This window comes from Argopecten irradians, chromosome 1 (genome assembly GCF_041381155.1).
Source record: "Argopecten irradians isolate NY chromosome 1, Ai_NY, whole genome shotgun sequence".
Classification (NCBI taxonomy): Eukaryota; Metazoa; Mollusca; class Bivalvia; order Pectinida; family Pectinidae; genus Argopecten; species Argopecten irradians.
The window spans coordinates 64,159,391-64,185,024 of NC_091134.1; the positions used below are offsets into that span (position 1 = coordinate 64,159,391).

General features: G+C 35.3%; 1 protein-coding gene across 5 annotated transcripts; it reads left to right on the plus strand.

Annotated features, from left to right (window-relative positions):
• The first annotated feature begins 203 nt into the window (after positions 1-203).
• On the plus strand, positions 204-20,242 carry LOC138305069 (kinesin-like protein KIF25). 5 transcript variants are annotated; one of them, XM_069245483.1, is made up of 14 exons: positions 204-335; positions 7,789-7,977; positions 8,299-8,541; positions 8,762-8,850; positions 10,228-10,270; positions 10,411-10,463; positions 10,738-10,812; positions 11,080-11,229; positions 11,527-11,688; positions 12,073-12,242; positions 13,730-13,744; positions 18,210-18,371; positions 18,802-18,957; positions 19,206-20,242. In XM_069245483.1, the coding sequence occupies exons 1-14, from the start codon at positions 267-269 to the stop codon at positions 19,394-19,396; spliced, it is 1,767 nt and encodes a 588-aa protein (XP_069101584.1). In that variant the 5' UTR covers positions 204-266; the 3' UTR covers positions 19,397-20,242. The 5 variants fall into 5 exon arrangements, with proteins under 5 accessions (XP_069101584.1, XP_069101580.1, XP_069101575.1 ...); XM_069245479.1 differs by lacking the exon at positions 13,730-13,744 and adding an exon at positions 15,631-15,651; XM_069245474.1 differs by lacking the exon at positions 13,730-13,744 and adding an exon at positions 17,439-17,483.
• Positions 20,243-25,634: the final 5,392 nt, after the last annotated feature.

Sequence of the window (25,634 nt, forward strand, 5' to 3'; positions counted from 1 at the left end):
TGTAGTAACATTTCCGTATAACGCATTACAGTATCTATATTCGGTGGTATGAAAGTCAAATAAATGCAGCCATATTTTTTTACTTAATTAAAATTCTACTATTTTCTTTATCTTTATCTAGATAAAAATATCCTATGTTTAAAAATTAGAAATGGACTAAAATCACTCGGAACCTTTCGGTTTTGTTATTTTTGTGTTCCGAGTGTTATTTTGTTGTGTTCAGACGCGTTTTTATTCAAGAGAAAGTGACAGCAGAAGATGTCAACATGCCCCTGGGTATCGACAGAACTCACTTTTATGCCGATAAGATTAAGCATTATGAAAAGGATATGCGTGTAAGTATATACTAACATCGAGCTATGATTTATGTTGATTATTTTCTACTATTTGGCTGTAACATACAAAGTGTACAAAGGTGTTAAGGTTCATGTAATGGCTTTAACCAGTGATATTTTGCAAGCCTAAAACGCATTACTGTGCTGCAATTGAACAGAACTAATTTAATTAATTGTTGGTATATACCCTGGCTAACTGTCAGTCTTACTGTTGATAAGTAATTTGTGAAGCTGCTTGTAAATTTCAGTAAAATAAGAGAAAAATGTATATTTCTGGAGAAGACATAGAACTCGTGTGAATTGCATTGATGGAACCAAATAAAGATGCTATCGTGTTCAGTAGTGACTATGCCAGGTACTCCAACAGTTTGTTTGGCAAAATCGGACCAGCGAATAGCGCAGGAGCCTATTGTTGTAAATGCAAATGGCTGCTTTAAATGGCGGATCACAAATATAGCATATAAAAAGACATTTTAATTGATACAAGTGCTCTTATATACACTATAAGGTACTCTGAACATGACAAGAAGAATATTTACGAAAAAAATAGTTAAAATGTGGACTTTGAGGCTCTTTCCGGAAATTTGCATTTTTCGCCCCAAACAGATTGTTTGAACTATTTTTTTCGTGAAGAGTCTTCTTGTTATGTTCAGAGTACCTTTTGGTGTCTATAAAAACATTTGTATCAATTGAGATGGCTTCTTATATGCGATATTTTCGATCCGCCATTTATAGCAGCCATTTGCATTTACAACAATAGGCTCCTGCGCTATTTGCTGGTCCGATTTTGCCAAACAAACTGTTGGAGTACCTGGCATATTCACAACTGAACACGATGGCATGATTATTTGGTTCCATCAATGCAATTCACACGAGTTCTATGTCTTCTCCAGAACTATAAATTTTTCTCATATTTTACTGTATTTTACACGCAGCTCCACAAATTACATATCAACAGTAAGACTGACAGTTAGCCAGGGTATATACCAACAATTAATGAAATTAGTTCTGTTCAATTGCAGCACAGTAATGCGTTTTAGGCTTGCAAAATATCACTGTTTAAAGCCATTACATGAACCTTAAACAGCTTTCAATCTAAGCTTAATCCGTTTTGTCCTGACATTGAGCTACAGATAGCCAGAAACATACATGTATTGTACTGATACCTAATATACATTGTATGTTTCTGATATAACAAATTGCGATAATAAATAGGTAACATTTGTAATAGCGCGCCCCCACTCCCGGGACCAGCGTCGAGAGGACGTCATAGATCAGTTCCCAAATGTTGTGATCGTATAGTTTTGATTTACAATCCCAACGACACCGGTCAGCAGACGAATCCCGAGAGACACGCACACATGTAGCTGATTACAGGCAGCTTAATCCCAAGTTCTTAAGGATGTGGCGGAGCAATTAACTACACATCAACAAACACTTACATAAAGTTAAATGGAGATTTATTCATATAACTAGATCAATTAAACTGTGATACATATAAACGGTAACAAAGTAAGTAAAAGTAATACACAAAGATAAACGGTTTCAGTATAGGTACACCCCTATAGGATTATATAGGACCTATTGATAACGGTGCATCTACCCGCCTCCTATACCTATAAACATATACACTACACCCTCACCTCCCGGTAAACACAAGCAACAACCCCACTCCCTAACTAACATGTACACACCCCCATGTTTTCTAACGTTTACGCACTAATGTACGTGTGCTTGTTGTCAGCACTGTGTGGTAGCTGTTATCAGCTCCTGAGGTAGGAAAGATATCTCTCCCTGGGTGTTGGTCGGTTATCCAGCCATGCAAGGTGTCCATTTTAGCTGTGCATCCCCTTTTATAACCCCCTTCCCATGGTCCTATTTGCGATGTCGCACACCCATTCTGATTGGTCTAATCTGTGGCATATGCGCAGTCAGCGCGGAACCTCATCAGGCAACTCACCGATATCCTGGTAAACACCAAGTTAATCTAGACTGCTCAAGGATACAAACGATAGCCTCTATCACAATACACATTCGGAAACACACGTGGAATGTTTATATACATAGCCCTACCCTACCGTTGTCATATCAAACAGATGGAAACAATGAAAGGGACCACAGCAATTATGGCACACACACTAAAATATAAGGCAAGTGACCTATATTCCCACATTTTATATATTCTAATGTGATGTTACATTATACACTGTATCCAAATAGGATGTCACACTAGACACAGTATTCTAGGCCTAATAGGAGGTACTGTATTCTAATATGATGTCACATTAGACACGGTATTCTTATAGGATGTACTGTATTCTAATAGGATGTCACATTAAATACGGTATTCTTATAGGATGTCACATTATACACTGTATTCTAATAGGATGTCACATTATACATGGTATTCTTATATGATGTCACATTATACACTGTATTCTTTTAGAATGTCAGTCACATTATACGCTGTATTCTAATAGAATGTCACATTATACACTGTATTCTAATAGGATGTCACATTATACACTGTATTATAATAGAATGTCACATTATACACTGTATTATAATAGGATGTCACATTATACACTAGTCTTATAGGATGTCACATTATACACTGTATTCTAATAGGATGTCACATTATACACTGTATTCTAATAGGATGTCACACCCAACACTGTATTATAATGGGATGTCACAATATACACTATATTCTAATAGGATGTCACATTATACTCAATAGTCTTATAGGATGTCACATTTTACACTGTATTCTAATAGGATGTCACATTATACACTGTATTCTAATAGAATGTCACATTATACACTGTATTCTAATAGAATGTCACATTATACACTGTATTCTAATAGAATGTCACATTATACACTGTATTCTAATAGAATGTCACATTTTACACTGTATTCTAATAGGATGTCACATTATACTCAATAGTCTTATAGGATGTCACATTTTACACTGTATTCTAATAGGATATCACATTATACAAAATAGTCTTAGGGGATGTCACATTTTACACTGTATTCTAATAGGATGTCACATTATACAAAATAGTCTTAGGGGATGTCACATTTTACACTGTATTCTAATAGGATGTCACATTTTACACTGTATTCTAATAGGATGTCACATTATACACTGTATTCTAATAGAATGTCACATTATACACTATAGTCTTATAAGATGTCACATTATACACTGTATTCTTATAGGATGTCACATTTTATACTGTATTCTAATAGGATATCACATTATACACTGTATTCTAATAGAATGTCACATTATACACTGTATTCTAATAGGATGTCATATTATACACTGTATTTTAATAGGATATCACATTATACACTTTATTCTAATAGGATGTCATATTATACACTGTATTTAATAGGATATCACATTATACATTGTATTCTAATAGGATGTCACATTATACACTGTATTCTAATTGGATGTCACATTATATACACTGTATTCTAATAGGATGTCACATTATACACTGTATTATAATAGGATGTCACATTATACACTGTATTCTAATAGGATGTCACATTATACACTGTATTCTAATAGGATGTCACATTATACACTGTATTCTAATAGGATGTCACATTATACACTGTATTCTAATAGGATGTCACATTATACACTGTATTCTAATAGGATGTCACATTATACACTGTATTCTAATAGGATGTCACATTATACACTGTATTCTAATAGGATGTCACATTATACACTGTATTCTAATAGGATGTCACATTATACACTGTATTCTAATAGGATGTCACATTATACACTGTATTCTAATAGGATGTCACATTATACACTGTATTCTAATAGGATGTCACATTATACACTGTATTGTAATAGAATGTCACTTCACTGTATAATATGTCAATTTACACTGTATTCTAATAGGATGTCACAGTATTACACTATATTCTTATAGGATGTCACATTATACACTGTATTATAATAGGATGTCACATTATACATGTATTTAATAGGATGTCACATTATACACTGTATTCTAATACAATGTCACATTATACACTGTATTGTAATAGAATGTCACATAATACACTGTATTCTAATAGGATGCCACAGTATTCACTGTATTCTTATAGAATGTCACATTATTCACTATATTCTTATAGGATGTCACATTTTACACGGTATTTTAATAGGATGTCACATTATACACGGTATTCTAATAGGATGTCACATTATATACTGTATTCTAATAGGATGTCACATTATTCACTGTATTCTAATAGGAAGTCACATTATACACTGTATTCTAATAGGATGTCACATTATACACTGTATTCTAATAGGATGTCACATTATACACTGTATTCTAATAGGATGTCACATTATACACTGTATTCTAATAGGATGTCACATTATATACTGTATTCTAATAGGATGTCACATTATACACTATAGTCTTATAGGATGTCACATTATACACTATAGTCTTATAGGATGTCACATTTTACACTGTATTCTTATAGGATTTCACATTATACACTGTATTCTAATAGGATTTCACATTATACACTGTATTCTAATAGGAAGTCACATTATACACTGTATTATAATTGGATGTCACATTATACACTGTATTCTAATAGGATGTCACATTATACACTGTATTCTAATAGGATGTCACATTATATACTGTATTCTAATAGGATGTCACATTATACACTATAGTCTTATAGGATGTCACATTATACACTATAGTCTTATAGGATGTCACATTATACACTATAGTCTTATAGGATGTCACATTATACACTTTATTCTAATAGGATGTCACACTCAACACTGTATTCTAAAAGGATGTCACACTCAGCACTGTATTCTAATAGGATGTCACCTTATACACTGTATTCTTATAGGATGTCACATTATACATTGTATTTCAATAGAATGTCACATTATACACTGTATTCTAATAGGATGTCACATTATACACTGTATTCTAATAGGATGTCACATTATACACTGTATTCTAATAGGATGTCACATTATACACTGTATTCTAATAGGATGTCACATTATACACTGTATTCTAATAGGATGTCACATTATACACTGTATTCTAATAGGATGTCACATTATACACTGTATTCTAATAGGATGTCACATTATACACTGTATTCTAATAGGATGTCACATTATACACTGTATTCTAATAGGATGTCACATTATACACTGTATTCTAATAGGATGTCACATTATACACTGTATTCTAAAAGGATGTCACATTATACACTGTATTCTAATAGGATGTCATATTATACACTGTATTATAATAGGATGTCATATTATACACTGTATTCAAATAGGATGTCACACTATACACTATTCTAATAGGATGTCACATTTTACACTGTATTCTAAAAGGATGTCACATTATACACTGTATTATAATAGGATGTCACATTATACACTGTATTCTAATAGGATGTCACATTATACACTGTATTCTAATAGGATGTCACATTATACACTGTATTCTAATAGGATGTCACATTATACACTGTATTCTAATAGGATGTCCATATTATACATGTATTCTAATAGGATGTCACATTATACATTGTATTATAATAGGATGTCACATTTATACACTGTATTCTAAAAGGATGTCACATTATACACTGTATTCTAATAGAATGTCAACATTATACACTGTATTCTAATAGGATGTCACATTATACACTGTATTCTAAAAGGATGTCACATTATACACTGTATTCTAATAGGATGTCACATTTTACACTGTATTCTAAAAGGATGTCACATTATACACTGTATTATAATAGGATGTCACATTATACACTGTATTATAATAGGATGTCACATTATACACTGTATTCTAATAGGATGTCACATTATACACTGTATTCTAATAGGATGTCACATTATACACTGTATTGTAATAGGATTCTATATACACTGATGATTTACAGTATACACTGTATTCTAATAGGATGTCACATTATACACTGTATTCTAATAGGATGTCATATTATACACTGTATTCTAATAGATTGTCAAACTATACACTATTCTAATAGGATGTCACATTTTACACTGTATTCTAAAAGGATGTCACATTATACACTGTATTCTAATATGATGTCACATTATACACTGTATTATAATAGGATTTCACATTATACACTGTATTATAATAGGATGTCATATTATACACTGTATTCTAATAGGATGTCACATTATACACGGTATTCTAATAGGATGTCATATTATACACTGTATTCTAATAGGATGTCACATCATACACTTTATTATAATAGGATGTCACATCATACACTGTATTCTAATAGAATGTCACATTATACATTGTATTATAATAGGATGTCACATTATACACTGTATTATAATAGGATTTCACGTTATACACTGTATTATAATAGGATGTCATATTATACACTGTATTCTAATAGGATGTCACATTATACACGGTATTCTAATAGGATGTCATATTATACACTGTATTCTAATAGGATGTCACATCATACACTTTATTATAATAGGATGTCACATTATACACTATATTCTAATAGGATGTCACATTATACATTGTATTCTAATAGGATGTCACATTATTCGCTGTATTCTTATAGGATGTCATATTATACACTGTATTCTAATAGGATGTCACATTATACACCATATTCTAATAGGATGTCACATTATACACTGTATTCTAATAGGATATCACATTATACACTCTATTCTAAAAGGGTGTCACATTATACACGGTATTCTAATATGATATCAAAGTAGGTATTGCATTCTGATATGATGTAGACATTGTATTCTAATATGATGTCACAGTACACAAATGTATTCTAATATGATATCACAGTAAACCAAGGCAATGGAAAAACTTTGAAATGTACCCGTTCGTCGGACAAGTGCTCCTCTGAAATGCACTCGTCTAAACAGCATTTTCACTTGCCCTTAATATTTTCCAGATAATTAAGTATATCAGACTATGTATATACAATGTGTTGATTTAGCTGTATCCCGTTGATTGTCACCTATATATTGAGTGAAAAAGAGATTGTATAATATATAATTTAATGTCCAGGTCATAATCAGCATCAGAATTTTTTACTTGTCCGATTGACAAGTGTCTTGTCAATATTCACTTGCCTGACTGCCAAATCTACTTGTCTGGAAGACTGGATCAGTACATTGATAAAGATGTCATATTAAATAATATTGTGGTCAAACTATGTAAAAATTAACATAAAATCCAATACAAACATCCAACAAATTGAAGACATGTATGCTGTGTATGCACCATCATGTTTCTTAAGAAAATAGGTTTGACAGGTCACTTGAATACAAGTTACAATCAACCTTAAATTCTTATTAATATAATTTCAGACCAAGGATGAGCGGATATCAACATTGGAAACAGAGAATGCGATGCTGTATCTGAAGTTGGCTCAGCTTCGAGGCTCACTTCAGAAGAACAGGGAGGACATGTCTGGACTACAGAACCAGTGTGATTCCGAACAAAAGTTTAGGAAAACAATAGCTCAATCTGCAACAAAATTGAAGCAAGATGTTAATGTAAGCCTTCATTATACTTGTACATATAACATTCTTTCAATGAGTTATTTTTAGAAACCATGACATGTATAAGCCAGATTTTGCCAAATGCATAATAAGGTTTCTTTCGAAGGTATTGTGGCTTCACTCTAAAACCTGACATGTCCTTTAATGACACTGGCTGTTAATAAATCAGGAAACAAATTAAAAATGATAAATAAAAACAAAAAAACTTTGAACATCTTAACCAAATATATGGCTTCCTGTGTTCAGAATTTGAGATGTAAGTACAATATATGATCTTGATCTGAATGTATTATGCACAATTTCGTAATTTTCCAGCGATTACGAGTAGACTTGTCTGCTGTCCATAAGATTGCCACAAATATACCACAAGACTTTGGATCACAGATTGATCGAGCTTCTACAGTGATCCATCGACACCGTCACATGTTCCAGTCCCAAACCTCTAGTCTCTCTGTCCTACAAGATAAGATAGAGCAAATGAATACAGCACTCCAAGATATCACAGATCGTCATGCCAAGGAGAAAAAACGACGACAGGAACTCCATAATACACTCATGGTATATGTCAACACATTTTAATTATTATATAAAATTACACTCTAGTCTTTACCAATATTAGCAATTATGTTTATATTTATCCCCCTTCCCAACTTCAAACATATCAATGACATCCCTTTTACATCATTATAAAACAATATTTATAAGAACAATGCTTCTGTTCTAGCCTTCATTAAAATGTACCATAATGTAATTGTATGTTTGTTTGAAAAACTTATAGGAACTGAGGGGTAACATAAGAGTTCACTGTCGACTTCGACCATTGATGGAGTTTGATACCGGTTTAGAGGACCCCTCAACACTTGGCAGGTAAAAAAAGTTTCCTGTCAAAATGTGCAAGCATGTAACAGATTTGATACTTTTTTAAATAGTTTACCAGTAGATATTTTCAATATTTGGCAAAAAGGTAACTGTTTTTAGCTCACCTGGCCCAAAGGGCCGGTGAGCTTATGTCATGGCGCGGCGTCCGTCGTCCGTCCGTCAACATTTCCTTTAAATCGCTACTAGTCATAGAGTTCTGCATGGATTGTAACCAAATTTGGCCACCAACATCCTTGGGGAAGGAGGAACAGAACTTGTATAAATTTAGGCTCTTACCCCCCGGGGGCAGGAGGGGCAGGGCCCAATAGGGGAAATAGAGGTAAATCCTATAAATCGCTACTAGTCATAGAGTTCTACATGGATTGTAACCAAATTTGGCCACAAACATCCTTGGGGGAAGGGGAACAGAACTTGTATAAATTTTGGCTCTGATCCCCCAGGGGCAGGAGGGGCGGGCCCAATAGGGGAAATAGAGGTAAATCCTTTAAATCGCTACTAGTCATAGAGCTCTGAATGGAATGTAACCAAATTTGGCCACAAACATTCTTGGGGGAAGGGGAACAGAACTTGCATAAATTTTGGCTCTGACCCTCTGGGGGCAGGAGGGGCAGGCCCAATATGGGAAATAGAGGTAAATCCTCTGAATCGCTACTAGTCATAGAGTTTTGAATGGAATGTAACCAAATTTGGCCACAAACATCCTTGGGGGAAGGGGAACAGAACTTGTATAAATTTTGGCTCTGATCCCCTGGGGGCAGGAGGGGCGGGGCCCAATAGGGGAAATAGAAGTAAATCCTTTAAATCGCTACTAGTCATAGAGTTCTGCATGGATTGTAACCAAATTTCGCCATAAACATCCTTGGGGGAAGGGGAACAGAACTTGCATAAATTTTGGCTGTGGCCCCCCGGGGGCAGGACAGATGGGGCCGAATAGGGGAAATAGAGGTTAATCCTATAAATCGCTACTTGTCCTAGGGTTTTGCTTGGATTGTGACCAAATTTGGCCATAAACATCCTTTGGGGAAGGGGAACAGAACTTATATAAATTTTGGCTCTGACCCCCTGGGGGCAGGAGGGGTGGGGCCCAATAGGGGATTTACAGGTTTATATTAAAATTCCTTCAGAAAAGAAACAATGAACCTGTATTCAGAACATTACTTGGCATTACAAACCAGGTGAGCGGTACAGGCCCTCTGGGCCTCTTGTTCATCTTACTGTTGAAAATTTTAGATTCTTTTACAGGAAATCTTTTAGTTCATTTATATGCGCCTAAATATCAAACACTCCACTTGAACATCGATCCTATCGATAATAATTGCTAAACCAGCTATGTGTAATCTTTGAATATGACATTGTATGTTTTAGAGTCGGAACAAAGTCTGAGGTGGTGGTGCATTATGTAGATGATGTAAGTACAATCTCTTTGATAGTCTAGAGAACCTTCCTATTCCTTCCTTTCTTGTGACCATTTCCAAAGTTTCAATGTAAATACAGTATAGGTATGATAAACCGAATATACTTCTCACATTTGTTAATTCTATTTTACAGGAAAATGCATGTGTACGGACAGCCAAACATAATAAAGTATTTGAATTTGAAAGGTATGTAAATATAATGCTATGACTTAGGAAATAGATCTCATTATCTAGTCTATAATATATTAGATCTACACAGTGAATTGTACAGTAGCATATTCTACCAGTAATAAGCATCTCCTCTTTTTATCAATTCTTTCAGAACTACATGTTGGTCGTGTCCAGGGAGAAGTCCCCTCAATGTATACATTAAACAATATATTAAATTTGTGTACAATCATTGTTTTACGTTGGACTGTAATTTAATATTAAACCTGTTTTATTTGTTCACTTTTCTCAGAGTGTATGACCCTAAGGAGAGCCAGGACAATGTGTTTTATGAGGTACAGCCAATGTTAACATCATTATTGGATGGGTAAGTACAAATTATTTCGGAGTTTATATTGCTAAATACACTCGAAGCAATAAATTTCAGTTACAAATAAATAAAGATATATCTTGAAATATGAGGAACACCTATAACAACTAACAAAGAGTATAAAATGAAGAGATTTGTAAACTTGTGCATTCATATTAGAACTCAATCTAGAATTGATTGGGTGATCAATGCTTGCATATTATCAAATCTTCAGTGAATGAATCTGAACTTATTCCCACTACAAACTGTATAATATTGTAACAGGTACAATATCTGTATCATGGCATACGGCCAGACTGGGAGTGGTAAGACTCATACAATGTTGGGAAGTCACAAGAATGAGGATTACAATGCATCCCCAGAGCCCCATCCTGATGAGGGTGTCATCCCTCGTGCAGCTAGAGAACTCTTCAGGTAATGGAGGGAGAGATAATGGGACAAGTTATTTGATTTATTTACTTTATTTTGCTTTATTAAATTAGGTATACTTAATGTAATTGTTACATCATAAAGATGTGACAAAATTCAGCCAAGGACATATTATCTTGTGCAAAATTAACAATTTATAGTCCTTTTCTGTCCCCAAGAGAGGTAACTCTATGTATTGGTGTGTAGCAAAATGGAAATCCTTAATGACAGATATGTCTGATTTGATTTCAATATTATTGTGAATTACATGTTTTATTGTTAGATGATTTCCATAATTTCCAGATTGATCTCAGAGAAGCCTGAGAGACACCATACAATAGAGGTATCTGTGGTGGAGATATATAACAATGACATTCGTGACCTCCTCAGCAGCGATGCCAATATAAAACATGATATCAGTACAGGGGTAGACAACTCCATCAATCTACCAACCATCACCTTCAAGTAGGTCATTCATTATTATACTTTCTTTTGATGCTTCCATTTTAAGTCTTTCATAAGTGTTACTTGAAGAAAACAGTGATTTTAGCTGAAATATGGAAAAAAATCCCTTATACAAAGTTTGACCCCTTTTCCAATGCAATGCCAATAATTCACATAGCCCTTCCCAAAACTGAAATATGCTATGAATCATCAAGAACAAAAAACGAGGCAGTTTTATTTAAAGTTATAGACCTTTGTTTGTATACAATTCCTCATCCTTAGTATTAATTTTTGGGCTACAATTTCAAAATGTACAAATTAAGGTTTGGGAATTCAGAAAGTACAAATAGAAATCAACATGGTGCCAAATCAGTGAAGCCACATTTTCTGATTGTCTATCTACAGGGAAGTTGACAATGTGTATGACGTCATGTGTCTGGTCCAGAGAGGGTTGAAGGCTAGACGAGAATCTTCTACACTGGTCCATGACCATTCAAGTCGGTCCCACCTGGTGGTCACTTTAACGGTCAACTCCCAGGCCCCTAGCTTTTTCTCTAAACCTTCCATCCAGGACGGTGAGTACAAACACTTGAACACTTGAAGAAATAAGGCCAAAAGGAAGAAGATCATATCTCCAGTTTTTAGCTCACCTGGTCCAAAGGACCGAGGTGAGCTTATGGGATACCGCAGCGTCCGGCGTCCGTCGTCCGTCAACAATCGACTTCTTCTCCATAACCGCTGGTCGGATTTCAACAAAATTTGACTGGTAGCATCCTTATGGGCTACTAACTGAAAATTGTACAAATGATGGGGCTGACCCACCCCCCCCCCCCCCCCCCCCCCCCGGGGGCCTGATGGACGGGGCCAAAAGGGGTCAATTTGGCTATTTCCATATAAACGACTTCTTCTCTGAAATCAAGCATTGGAAAGCACCCATAATGCAATGGTAGCATCCTTATAGGGTGGGGATTCAGAATTGTACAAATGATGGGGCTGACCCCCCGGGGGCCTGAGGGGCGGGGTCAAATGGGGTCAATTTGGCTATTTCCATATAAACGACTTCTTCTCTGAAACTAAGCATGAGATAGCACTCATAATGCAATTGTAGTATCGTTATAGGGTGGGGATTCAAAATTGTACAAATGATGGGGCTGACCCCCGGGGGGCCTGAGGGGCGGGGTCAAAAGGGGTCAATTTGGCTATTTTCATATAAACGACTTCTTCTCTGAAACTAAGCATGGTAAAGCACCCATAATGCAATGATGGTAGCATCCTTATAGGGTGGGGATTCCAAATTGTGCAAATGATGGGGCTGACCCCCCGGGGGCCTGAGAAGCGGGGTCAAAAGGGGTCAATTTCCATATAAATGACTTTTTCTCTGCAACTTAACATGGGATTGCGCTCATATTGCAATGGTTACATCCTTATAGGGTTTGGATTCAAATTTTTGCAAATGATGGGGCTGACCCCCCGGGGGGCCTGAAGGGTGGGGTCAAAAGGGGTCAATTTAGCTTTTTCCATATAAACGACTTCTTCTCTGCAACTAAGAATGGAAGAGCACTTATAATGCAATGGTAGCATCCTTATAGGGTTGGGATTTGAAATTGTACAAATGATAGGGCTGACCCCCTGGCCTTAAACGGCAATATATGCGAGGTCAAAAAGGTCAATTAGGCTACTATTTTCATATAAACTACTTTGTCTCTGAACCTATGTATTGGATAGCATATTTATTTAGCGTATGGTATCAATAGCATCATTGTATGGTTGTGATTCAAAATTAAACTTTGGGAGTCAATTTTGCTTATTTTTCTAATTGTCAGAGTCTTGTGATAATTACTAACAAAAAACCAGGTGAGCGATACAGGCCCACTGGGCCTCTTGTTTGGTTGTCCTGATGCTTTTCTTATTTTTGCTGTAAATTTGTATATCTTCACTAAAATGTGTTATGAAATGTTCTGCGTGAATGAAAAAACTTTCAAATTGATTAATTGAAACAAAACTATATGTCAAAAATATCTATCAAAATAATTTAAATAAAAAAATTGAACTGATTTACCAGAGCAACACATGAAAGGTAAGGCTGTTTTTACCTGATCATTGCAATAACTATAATGAATTAGTAATTAGTATATGATTATCACATCTCGCTCACTCATACACTCTTTTGATCACCGACACAAACGTATGGTGTTTAAAGATGGGTTCCCACATAAGTTGCTCTCAAAGTCACTTATCAGAAAAGGATTACGAAAAATTCTATTTTTCCACAATGCCTAAAGTTATAAACTTTATATACAAAATTTACCAAGTAATTTGAAGTACAGTGTATAAGTAATTAAGATATATATAATTGTATTTGATTTATTAGTAACCCACAAATAAATACAAAACTACATGTATGGATTGTGCCGACAGTTCTCGATCGGGCAAACATTTAGAGACCTGTGTATGCACGTCATGCTGTTAACTCTTGTCTTAATTCCAATCTGTTACAACAGAGGGGAAGTGTTTATCCTAATAACGAATTAGAAAGATGGGTACTTATCAGGAAGTAAAAAGGTGTGCAACATCGTCTTGAAGTTGCAAAGCTTCTGTCCTACAGGCACAACTTTCCACGTGGGGCACAGAAGGGGTACGAAATATAATACCAGCAGACACGTATCTGTACATGTACAAAATGTACATGTATATATACACGTACAAACATAATTACTGCATAATAGTAATTTCTTTTTCCAGCAGTGTATGCTTCTTTTTGATGTAATTTTGCCACAAAACACACACAATTTCTTTCATATTAATTGTGCATTTTATTTTTACCTTCTTTTGGCCTTTAGACGATGCATGACCTCTACTGGATCATAGAATAGTCACATTATTTGAGGATTGTCGACGTGAAATTAATGTAATGTGTGTAAAAGATATTGCCTGGTAATAAAATTCACTACGTATTCATAAGAGTAACAACACTAACAAGATGTAAAACCTGTATACATTATCTCTGACCTTGTTGACTCTATTTTCTCTTATCACATGACATTCCTAATGGAATGCCTATGCTGATGATCCAGTTTATTCGTTTCAAGATCCGATTGAGAAAATTAATGACTGTGGAGTAATAGTCTGCAGTATCTGATACCATTTTTATTGTTGATTTTCCTCTAATAAATCCACAAGAAATGCACACAGTAATAAATTTTTTGGTTTCGTGGTTGAAAAAAACCACTAATATAAGCGGGAACCCATCTTTGAGGTATAGATCACCATAGGAACTGAACTACAGTAAATAAGCAGCACCCAAGTCACAGGGCTCTTTCTTGTATTGGAAAGATAACCTGCACGCTTCATGTCACTGTTCAAAAGTAGATTAACATAATATTACAGAGCATCAGTAAAGTCTCAAATGATCATTTCTACGATTTTAATACACAGTAGTATATGTAATAGCAATGAAAACATTCACAAAATAACATTTTAATACACAGTAGTATGTGTAATAGCAATGAAAACATTCACAAAATAACATTTTAATACACAGTAGTATATGTTATAGCAATGAAAACATTCACAAAATAACATTTTAATACACAGTAGTACATGTAATAGCAATGAAAACATTCACAAAATAACATTTGATTGAAGTATTTTAGAAAAATAAAACATGAGTATATGTGGTACAAGCTAGTTAAGAGTACATCAACTCACTTGTATGTGTTTGATTGTTAAAGTGAGGGGTCAAAATCTTACAATAGATCTTACAATAGATCTTACATTAAGTACCTGGTAACACATCCATGTAAGGTTACAGAGACAGAGTACCATAAAACTGAATGAAATAGCTGATAGAAGAGATTATCATTTCTTAAATCATAACATAAAGACATTTAAGTTAACTGTTTTAACTTGAGGAAGTATGTAAAGTTTTAGAAATGTCTGATAACCTTCACCATAAAACTCTAGGTTTATATTATGGTGATTTTGGTAAGTGTCCTTAAACCAATTAAAGCAATTCAGCAGCGGTGTAGAATGCTAATTGCTTAATAACCTGATTTTGTGGACTGGATTTTGCAGAGAAATGTTTGGTATACAAATATATTGTCTGCTGCTAGGAATTAATTTGCTTGCTTGCTAGTCACACAGAAGTAAACAATATACAGGAAAGACTTATGTATGCTTACTGAATTGCATACTGACTACAGTATTTGTATTTAATGGAGATAATTATAGATGACATCTACACACATTTAGTTGTTCATATATATAAATACTGAACTAGATGTAGAATTACCCATATATGTTATTGTTAGGTCACATGAGACAAATCACCTTTTGTCCGTCGTCGTACATCATATGTCTGTAAACAATTTACATTTTCGACTTCTTCTCCAAAATCACTGAAGCAATTTCAATGAAATTTTGCACAAACCTATAACACTAATCAAAATTGTGAATTATATGACTCCCACCCGCAGGGGGCTGTGGGAGGGGTCGAAAGGCTCACAAATGTGGAAGAATCAAATACTCTTCATTGATAGAAAGGTCTTAAGGTCTTTTACAAAAAGTGTTAATTATATGACCCAGGGGTCTCACCTTTCCTCCTGGGGAGGGGGTTAAGTTCACTATGGTTTATGTAGGGAAAACACATTTTTTTAGCATTTTTTGGTCGTTTGTAATAGGAAATAGTCAAATGTTGTCAGAATTTTCCCTATGAGATGGCCATTGAATCCTATTAACAAATTTGCCATGACTGACCCCCAGGGGCTTTTGGGGCGGGGCCAATAGGGGTTAAATAGGCTAAAACATTATTTGCTTTGTTTTCATAAGAAATGAGTCTTAGAATTATTAGCCTGGAATAACATTTTAACATTATATCCATATTGGTCCTGGCTAACACCTAGGGGCCAGAGGGGTGGCCAAAAGGGGTCAAAATGGCTGAATTTTCAAAAATCTTTTGAATTCACAAATTTGATGGAACCAAATTAATCCTCATAGATTAAAAAGTCAAATGTACAATCACTGACTGGCTGCAAGGTGGGCCAATATATAGTGTTATATATGGTATGTCTTTGTATCATTCTGTCTCAGAATTCAGGTGACCGTTAAGGCCCATGGGCCGCTTGTTTTTATTTTTCATTTAGTACTTCAGCATAGTGTGATTTTGATTACATGTATATAGAAATATGAAAGCTAGATAGTAATTAGTCCCATCAAGTCTATTGCATTTGCAATTGGAATGTGTCTTTCATAAGGGCTTGATATGAATTTACAGCAATCTGAAACTATTACAGCAATCTGAAACAACGCTATGATAAGTACATTGAAAAAGGATTAAATCTGCCCCCCCCCCCCCCCCCCCCCCCAAAAAAAAAAAAAAAAAAAAAAAAACAACAACAACAAAAAACCAAAAATCAAACAAAACAAATGGTATGTTTCATACATCCAGTCAAGAAAAGGAAATGAAAATGAGACAATTACTCTCAATCTCCAATAGTGAGGCGATGTAGTGTAAGGCCCATGAGCCTTTTGTGCATAATTGTAACACTGACCTTTTTGCTGGAAAAATAGATGCAGTTCATTTGAACCAGTAATAGACATAGAGTACTTAATGCACTTAATTGGAGTTTGATTATATACCAGTTCATGCCAAGTTTTATTATATCTACAGTACAGTGGGCCATCATAGATAATGCCCATTTTATGCTTTCTTTGCTTTAAGCTAGTTACAAAATGCATCTTTTTAACGTTTGAAGTTAATTGATGAATTACAGGGTATTCTAAGGATGAAATGGGGATTCCAAATGTTTTTCGGATTTGTGAGTAACTGGATATTGAAATTGTCCACCAGATGTGTCAAACCTTTGTTTTCTCTTACTTTGTAGCTATGTGTGATGCTGTCTCTGTTACCAAAGCTAGCCTTAAGGTTTTGTCCATCAGACCAATAATGTATTTCACTGATACACTAGCTGTCTCCCAACTTGGATATATTCCCCTGACATTGGACTGTGATCCTTTGCTGATTTTTCTGCCATGTGTCTGTGTAAAAAAAACCTTTTATAAAGTACAATCCACTTATCATGTACCTATTTATGTCACTGGGTGCTGTTTGGGTTTGAATCACAATTGATTAAAAACTGTTTGTTTCGTTAAACATGTACATTCGTATATGAATTCTGATGTAATTGTTAGTCTTGTTCTTTGTGATGTTTTACTTGTTTGGGACATCTAATACCAAAAATATTCATGATTATATAAAGTGACTGTTTGGAAACTTACAATGGCTTCAGTAGTAAACTGAAATTTTATCTTTCAAGTTTTATTCAAAATCATGGATTTGATGTTGATGTTTAAGAGTTTTTACAATTGAAAGTTATCTTTTCATACACTGAAGGTAATAACACTGAATATGGCTTCTAAAATGTGAAGAATGAAGGGAAAATACTGCTTAATCCTTTCTTTTTTACAGATCAGTAACAATTCTAAACATGATTGACCAGAATTACAAGGTGATGTATTTTTTCAATTTCACATAATAATTGAAGGGGCAATGCAGCAGACGTCGAGCCGAGATGCTAGGGGTCGTTCCATGTCTGTTCCAATGTCAATGATAAGTGGGCCTGGGCCTGAAGCTCCATCAGCCGAGAGTCAGGCAGTAATTAGGACCAAACTTCAGTTGGTGGATCTGGCTGGCAGTGAATGTGTTGGTAAGTACTGTTTTTTCATCTTATGGGTTTGTTTTAAATCTCTAGATATAGTACCTCTTAGCCTCTGCTGAGTACATATCACCATATCAATATTAACAGGTGACAGGTAGTGGTAGTGAAACTATTTTCATTTACTGTAAACCAACTTTCTTTTGTGCCCAGAAAATTTTCGCGATTTTCGTTTCAAAACCAGTTTACGAAGATTAAAATTCGTAGATTGAAAAACTGATGGTAATTCATATCAATAAATTTTTTGTAGATTTTAATTAGGGGAGAGAAACTTTCGCAAATTGACTTGGATTGCGAAATTCACAAATGTGAATTGCCTGCCAAAGAAAGATGGTTTAGGTATCTTCACCAACCTTCAATACACGTCATATATCTTCATCACAAATCTTGTTTCATTTCCATATTTATTTCCTGTGAATAGGGATGAGCGGTGTAACAGGGGCTGCCCTGAGGGAAGCTTCTCATATCAACAAGAGTCTGTCTGCACTGGCTGATGTCCTTGGAGCTTTGTCAGAACACAGAGGTCATGTTCCTTACAGAAACAGTCGTCTTACCCATCTCCTTCAGGACTCCATAGGTATGAAACACAGAATTGGAAATAAGTTATAAGTTTGCATACTGTACATTCAATGAAAAATATAAATTTCTGGATCTTTATAATTTCATGAGCATAACTTTGAAAACCTTAAGTACGGTATCTAAGTTAGTAAATTTAAAGAGCAAAGTTTCAAGCATAGTATTTTCTGTCCTGTTGTAAGTGCAAATTTCCTCTTTATACTGTGTATGAGCCTTTTATAATGTTGATGTCCCATTGACCTTGTCTAGGTGGTGATGCCAAGTTGCTAGTCCTTCTGTGTGTGTCCCCCTCCCAGCGGTACATCACCGAGTCCCTCCAATGTCTAGGCTTTGGTACACGTGCCAGACAGGTGGCCAGAGGTCCAACCAAGCGCCGACTTCCATCATCAGCAGAGAAAGTTAATGCAGAAACACAGCGACCTAAAACAGGGAAAAGCTAGGACACTGTATAGTTTTCATTATTTAGAAGTTGATGAGAAGTCTGGTACCCCAGCTGCTGTGTAACAAGTAAGAGGGCATCGTTTAAGTAGTACCATACTTGATCTAACAAAGACACAGGGTGTTGAACGATTAGATTGGATTTGGGAGGATATTAGTTGCAACCAGTTTAAAGTCCAAACCTTAAAGTTGACATAAGTAATTGACCATGCTCAATTATCAAAGTTATACAGCTTTCTGTTGTATCACATTTACGGTATAAATCCTGAAATTAGCTGATGAATATATGTGGAATCCATCTTCAAGAGATGCTGTATTTAATATTTTGACAATTTCCCTAAATGCGTCAGATACAAGTTGAGGATCTTGGATAGAATACCTGTTATATCACCCCCATCTTATTTTGTTGTTTCTGTTTCGTTTAACTGTTCAGAAATCATATTCTTGCCAAGTGAAATTTACTGAAAATATTCTGTTCACAAAACTGTTCCTGCTGCAAAAATTAATTCAAAACCTTGTCCATGCTGTATGGAAACCGTTCAAAATATGCCCCTACTCTTTGAATTGAATATCACCGGAAAATGTACCTAATACATATATTAGAATTATTATCAGAAAAGTGTTCCAACTCTATAAGCAATAGAAGAAAAAGTGTTCACCTGTTGATAGATGTGCTTCGAATTTTGTTCCCAGAAAGGCACTTGCTACTACTCTTGCTTATGATTGGCATGTTCAGTCAACTTGTGTGTAAAATCCGTCCAAAATCATGTAGACTGTGATATTCCTTTTTATGTTATATTATATATACATTAATGTGAAAAATGTGATAAATAAATAAATGAAGTAAACTGTATGTGTTAATTGTTATTTACTAACAATTATTTGTGTATTGAATTTATCAACAAACGGCTATTAGTACGACTTGGGTAACGGAGACTTATGGATAGTGGTAGACATTTACAGTAGTGTTCCTTATAATATATAGAGATGTAAAGGAAATACAAATGCTGAAGTTTCATAATATTGGTCAGTAAATCTTTATGAGAAGGATCTGATCGACTGATGCAAAGTTCATTAGACACTGTTTGACAAATAGTACATTTGTTTGGTGTTGTAACTTCATCTTAGGTAATCTATAAAAACATGCTGACGTTATAAGTATTAAAGATAAACTTTTATATTTTGTTTCTGGAACGTGTCGGGCCTTTCACCAAATCATTTTGAAACAGGACTGAAGCACCGAGTTGCTCTAAAATAAAATCGGAAGAAGTTCAGACGGATGTGGAAGTATTTTAAATACTGCGCTGTGCATCAGACCTACTCTTTAAATAGCTTTATCTACCTACATAACTTAGAACGAGTATACATATCGTCTATGAGGCTTAAAATCTTGTCGCCTTCAGATCGTATTCACTCGAGTTAACTATATGATACAATTATTTTCTCATTAGGATAATATGCACACATATATAATATATATGTATTTATAATATATATATTTAAACTTTTAAAAGACGTTGTGCATCAGTAGATATTAAGAAAAAAATATATCAACACGGCATTCCTTTTCGCTAACGTTTTCACCAAATTTGCGTATGTCGGAGCGACTTTGGTGCCCATAGCTGTCCCGTTGGTTTGTAGATAATGTTTTCCATTGAAGCAAAAAGAATTATTCTGGAGAATCAGTTTCAAAGCTTCAATTATGAATTCTATTTTGATCTGGGACAGCGATGGGCACCAAAGTCGCTCCGACATACGCAAATTTGGTGATGGGATATCTTGAACAACAGCTCTATGACAAATTGAGGACAAACTTTTGCGAGACATTCGTCAACTACGTAAAAATGTGTTGGAAAAGATATCTTGATGATTGCTTTATTATTTGGACAAGGTCAAAAACAGATTTAGTAACATTTCACAACATGTTGAATAACCTAAACACGTCAATTCAATTCACCATAGACCAAAGCGAAACAGATCTAGCCTTATTAGATGTTTTAGTGCAAAAATCGGGAAAATTCATTTGAACGGATGTGTACTACAAGCCAACGGATACGCACCAATATTTAGATTTTCGGTCATGTCATCCAACTCACACAAAGCGTAACATACCTTTCTGCCTCGCCAGACGTATATGTGCAATTGTGATCGACTATGACAAACGAGAATAGAGATTGAATGAACTCCGATATTTCTTGAGAAAACAACATTATCCCATGGCATTAAAGGCCCAATATCCGCATCTTTCTTATTTTTTTCATGATTTAGGAGAATGTTGAAAAAAAATCCTATTGTAAATCATGCAGAGACAGGACTAAATCGAAGTCAAGATGAGCGATTATGATTCGGAATATTTTGATAAAAATCAAATAAATATTAAACATCGCTAGGTGGGTCCCACTTAGTCAAACAAGCCGAAGTTAGCCGACATTGTAACGTCGTTGCCGAGAACGTCATGTGACTACCGTTACTACGTAACGTCTGTCCGAACTCTTCCGAAAACGGGTCACGAACTTTCCGACTTCCGTTCGGTAATAATCGTAACTTCTATGGCGACCAGTTTGTTTACATGTATCGACTTTCAGCAACTGCTGTACTAAAGTTATTAAAAAAATCATTACAAATATTCTTTAATATATCTTAATTTCAACTACATCTACAAATACTAACAATATCGGAGTCGAATTTAACTTGAAATTTTGTTGATAGTTACGTATAGTGTGGCTTTAATAAACAACAGTATTGACCGGGCTTAAGGCATACCCATTAATGAATTACGGAAAGTAAAGTCCACCCACGAGAATCAAAATATACCGTTCGTGGTCACACATAACCCCTGTCATCAAAATATCGTAGAAACGGCAAAAGACATAATTCCAATCTTACATCAAAGCCAAAAGATGCAACAACTTGTCAAGAAATCTGAAATCCTTCAAAGTAAGCGACAGCCGCCAAATTTGAAAAGGATACTTACAAGTGCACGATTTAATGATTCAGAGGGATGCACCTACTCGGTGACGAAATGTGGAGACACGATGTGGAACCTGCAATTACATCCACGAAGGGACCAATCTTCTTTTAAAGACTGGGAAAAAAGTAACGCCTAATAATTATTTGAGTTGCAAAAGCAAAAACCTTATCTACGTGATTGTATGTCCCACTTGTAAAGAATTCTACATGGGACAAACAGGAAATGCACTGAGTGAGAGAGTCCGAGTTCATAAGCAGCAAATGCGCTCACCAGAAACTCGGAAAATCCCACTCAGTGCACACCTCGACACATGTGGTAAAGGCTATTTTACTATATTCCCATTTTACATGATGGGAGACGCTGGGATTACAAACAGACTCTGCAAAGAAAAATTGTTTGTAAAATTATTTAAACCATTGTTGAATGGTCATTAATATGTTCATTATTGATTAGTTATAATAATTTAATAATATAGTGATACCTGTACCTATATTTACATTTACTATGACGTCATCTTGTATCTAAGCTAAAGTAAATAAACAATCGCCTGAAGATGGCCTGAAAGGCCTGAAAACGTTAGCGAAAAGGAATGCCGTGTTGATATATTTTTTTCTTAATATATATATGAATCCTCTAACCGAGTTTTACTCGGCTAGCATGCATTATCACGTCTAAAGTTCGATCACATGGTGTCTAAGTCTATTCTCAGATTCTACCTTAAAATGACACTACATTCAAATTCATCTCCGATCAAATGACGCACCTTTATTTACACCGAAATACGATATCAGTATATATATAATATATATTCTGTATGAATTGTTCAACTGTGAAGGGCTTCCTCCTGCGTTATGTTGACACCCAGCATCAGCAATCAGAGTACACAAAACAAAACCACTATACTAAGGTTACTGTCAACTTGGTTTCGAACTAGTAACCCAGAAAAGAAGGGCTAGTGTCAGAGTATCATTTGGTGAGCCCAAACCACACGGGAGCCATGGTCCCTCCGTCGAATGATAAACGGATTCGCGTTTAAGTCTTTTTGCAAAGCATGAAACATAAAACAAGAGGCCCAGAGGGCCTATATCGCTCACCTGGTTTGTAATGCCTAGGAATGTTCTGAATACAGGATCATTGTTTCTTTTCTGAAGGAATTTGAATATTACCTCTAATCCCCCTATTGGGCCCCACTCTTTCTGCTCCAGGGGGTCAAAGCCAAATTTATACGAATTCCGTTAACCCCAACGATGTTTCTGGGTCAAATTTGGTTAAAATCCAAGCAGAACTATATGACTATTAGCGATTTATAGGATTAACTCTATTTCCCCTATTGGGCCCTGCCCCTCCTGCCCCCGAGGGGTCAGAGCCAAAATTTATACAAGTTCTGTTCCCCTTCCCCCAAGGATGTTTCTGGCCAAATTTGGTTACAATCCATGCAGAACTCTAGGACAAGTAGCGATTTAAGGATTTACCTCTATTTCCCCTATAGGGCCCCGCCCCTCCTGCCCCCAGGGGGGTCAGAGCCAAAATTTATACAAGTTCTGTAATCCTTCCCCAAAGGATGTTTCTGGCCAAATTTGGTTACAATCCATGCAGAACCTATAAAATTTACCTCTATTTCCCCTATTAGGCCCGGCCCTCTTGCCTCCGGGGGATGAGAGCCAAAATTTATGCAAGTTCTGTTCCCCTTCCCCCAAGGATGTTTCTGGCCAAATTTGGTTACAATCCATGCAGAACTCTAGGACAACTAGCGATTTATAGGATTTACCTCTTTTTTATGGAGGTGTGTATACACCATCCATTATAAAATCACTCAGGTTTCTCAATATAACCGGAACACTATACCTTGGTAATCCTATCGGCAATCTTCGTAACTACGGGAGATAACTTTTACACTGTGTATTGTAACGTTGTGTATTGCACAGAGGTCAAGAACTGTCAGGGATTGCCTGTTCTCGCATGCTTCACATTTGCTACACATACTTTTTTTATTTGGCTTATCTAGTTTTATGTATCAACAGGATCATCAATTTATTTTCCCCCAATATTCATGTTACCCACGTTTGAGTACATACATTTGTACAAGGACGTATATCAGATCTCACTTATAAATCCTTGATTTGTATGATCGATCTCTGACGGATCTCTGATGAAGTACGTATACGGTAATGATTATCGATTGATTAGACTAACTAAAACTGTCTGTAAATTTAATAGAAATAAATAACAAATAACACTCACAATGATGTGAATATCTTGAGTAAAAATGGATTTGATCATGTTGCTGTTTGTTGTTTACTCTGCCATTACGTAAGCCTACTTGTGTGTAAACAAACATGGCGGCCGTACGAATCCACGCTTACTCTCGTTCGTATGTCAGTAAGCCGGTTAAAATACAGTCTTCATTATGAATAGGATTGTATTGTATCACTATCTTGATATAGTTTGTGTATCAAACATATGGTTGTGTAATAGTTTAATGTATTATCAAGATTAGCATCGTAACCTAAATTTGACTTCGTTTAGAGTGACGGCGTAGGCCTATCGCATTATGCATTACCGTAGCCTTATTTTTGCAAACTTCGGGATATGACCTCGTGGTGTTTGTCACTGCAGAGATCGATTAAATGATTTTTATACGACTGTGTGATGTCTATATTGTCGATATTATATTTAATATTACACGTTATTTCCGTTTATAAAGTTGATTGGAGTATTTCATTAAAATCACGGGGACAGAATTCCGGGAAAGACACATGTGTAATACATTTGCAAGTTCGAATTCATGCTTACTCTCGCTAACATTTCAATACGCCGGTTTAAGATACTGTCTTCAGTTCGCATAGAAGTGTATTATATCTTTATTTTGATATATCATGTGTATAAAATATGTCTTTGTGTAAAGAGTTACTGTATTATCGACTTTGTTTAGAGTGTAAGCTGATCCATAATGCAATACCCAAGCTTTTATTTTTGTAAACTTCCGGATATGACGTCGTGGGGTTTGACGCTGCAGAGATTGATTAAAAGATGCTTTTTACGACAGTGGGATGCTTATAAAATTGATATTATGTTCTATATTACATGTTATTTACATGTATAACTTGATTGCTGATTATTTCATTGATATCACGACGACAGGATTCCGGGAAATACACCTGTTGACATATAACTGTGTAAGACGTGTGCAAGTTAGCAGTCATTCAGAAGACCATTTTCTTGGTGTCTGCGAACATTTCTTGTCCAAACATAATATTTAAATAATATAT

Coding starts and splice junctions, on each gene's coding strand:
- LOC138305069 (XM_069245474.1), top strand. CDS start 267: ATGCCCCTGGGTATCGACAGAACTCACTTTTATGCCGATAAGATTAAG. Junction 7,978..8,298: donor AATTGAAGCAAGATGTTAAT/GTAAGCCTTCAT, acceptor GTAATTTTCCAG/CGATTACGAGTAGACTTGTC. Junction 11,689..12,072: donor CTACCAACCATCACCTTCAA/GTAGGTCATTCA, acceptor GTCTATCTACAG/GGAAGTTGACAATGTGTATG.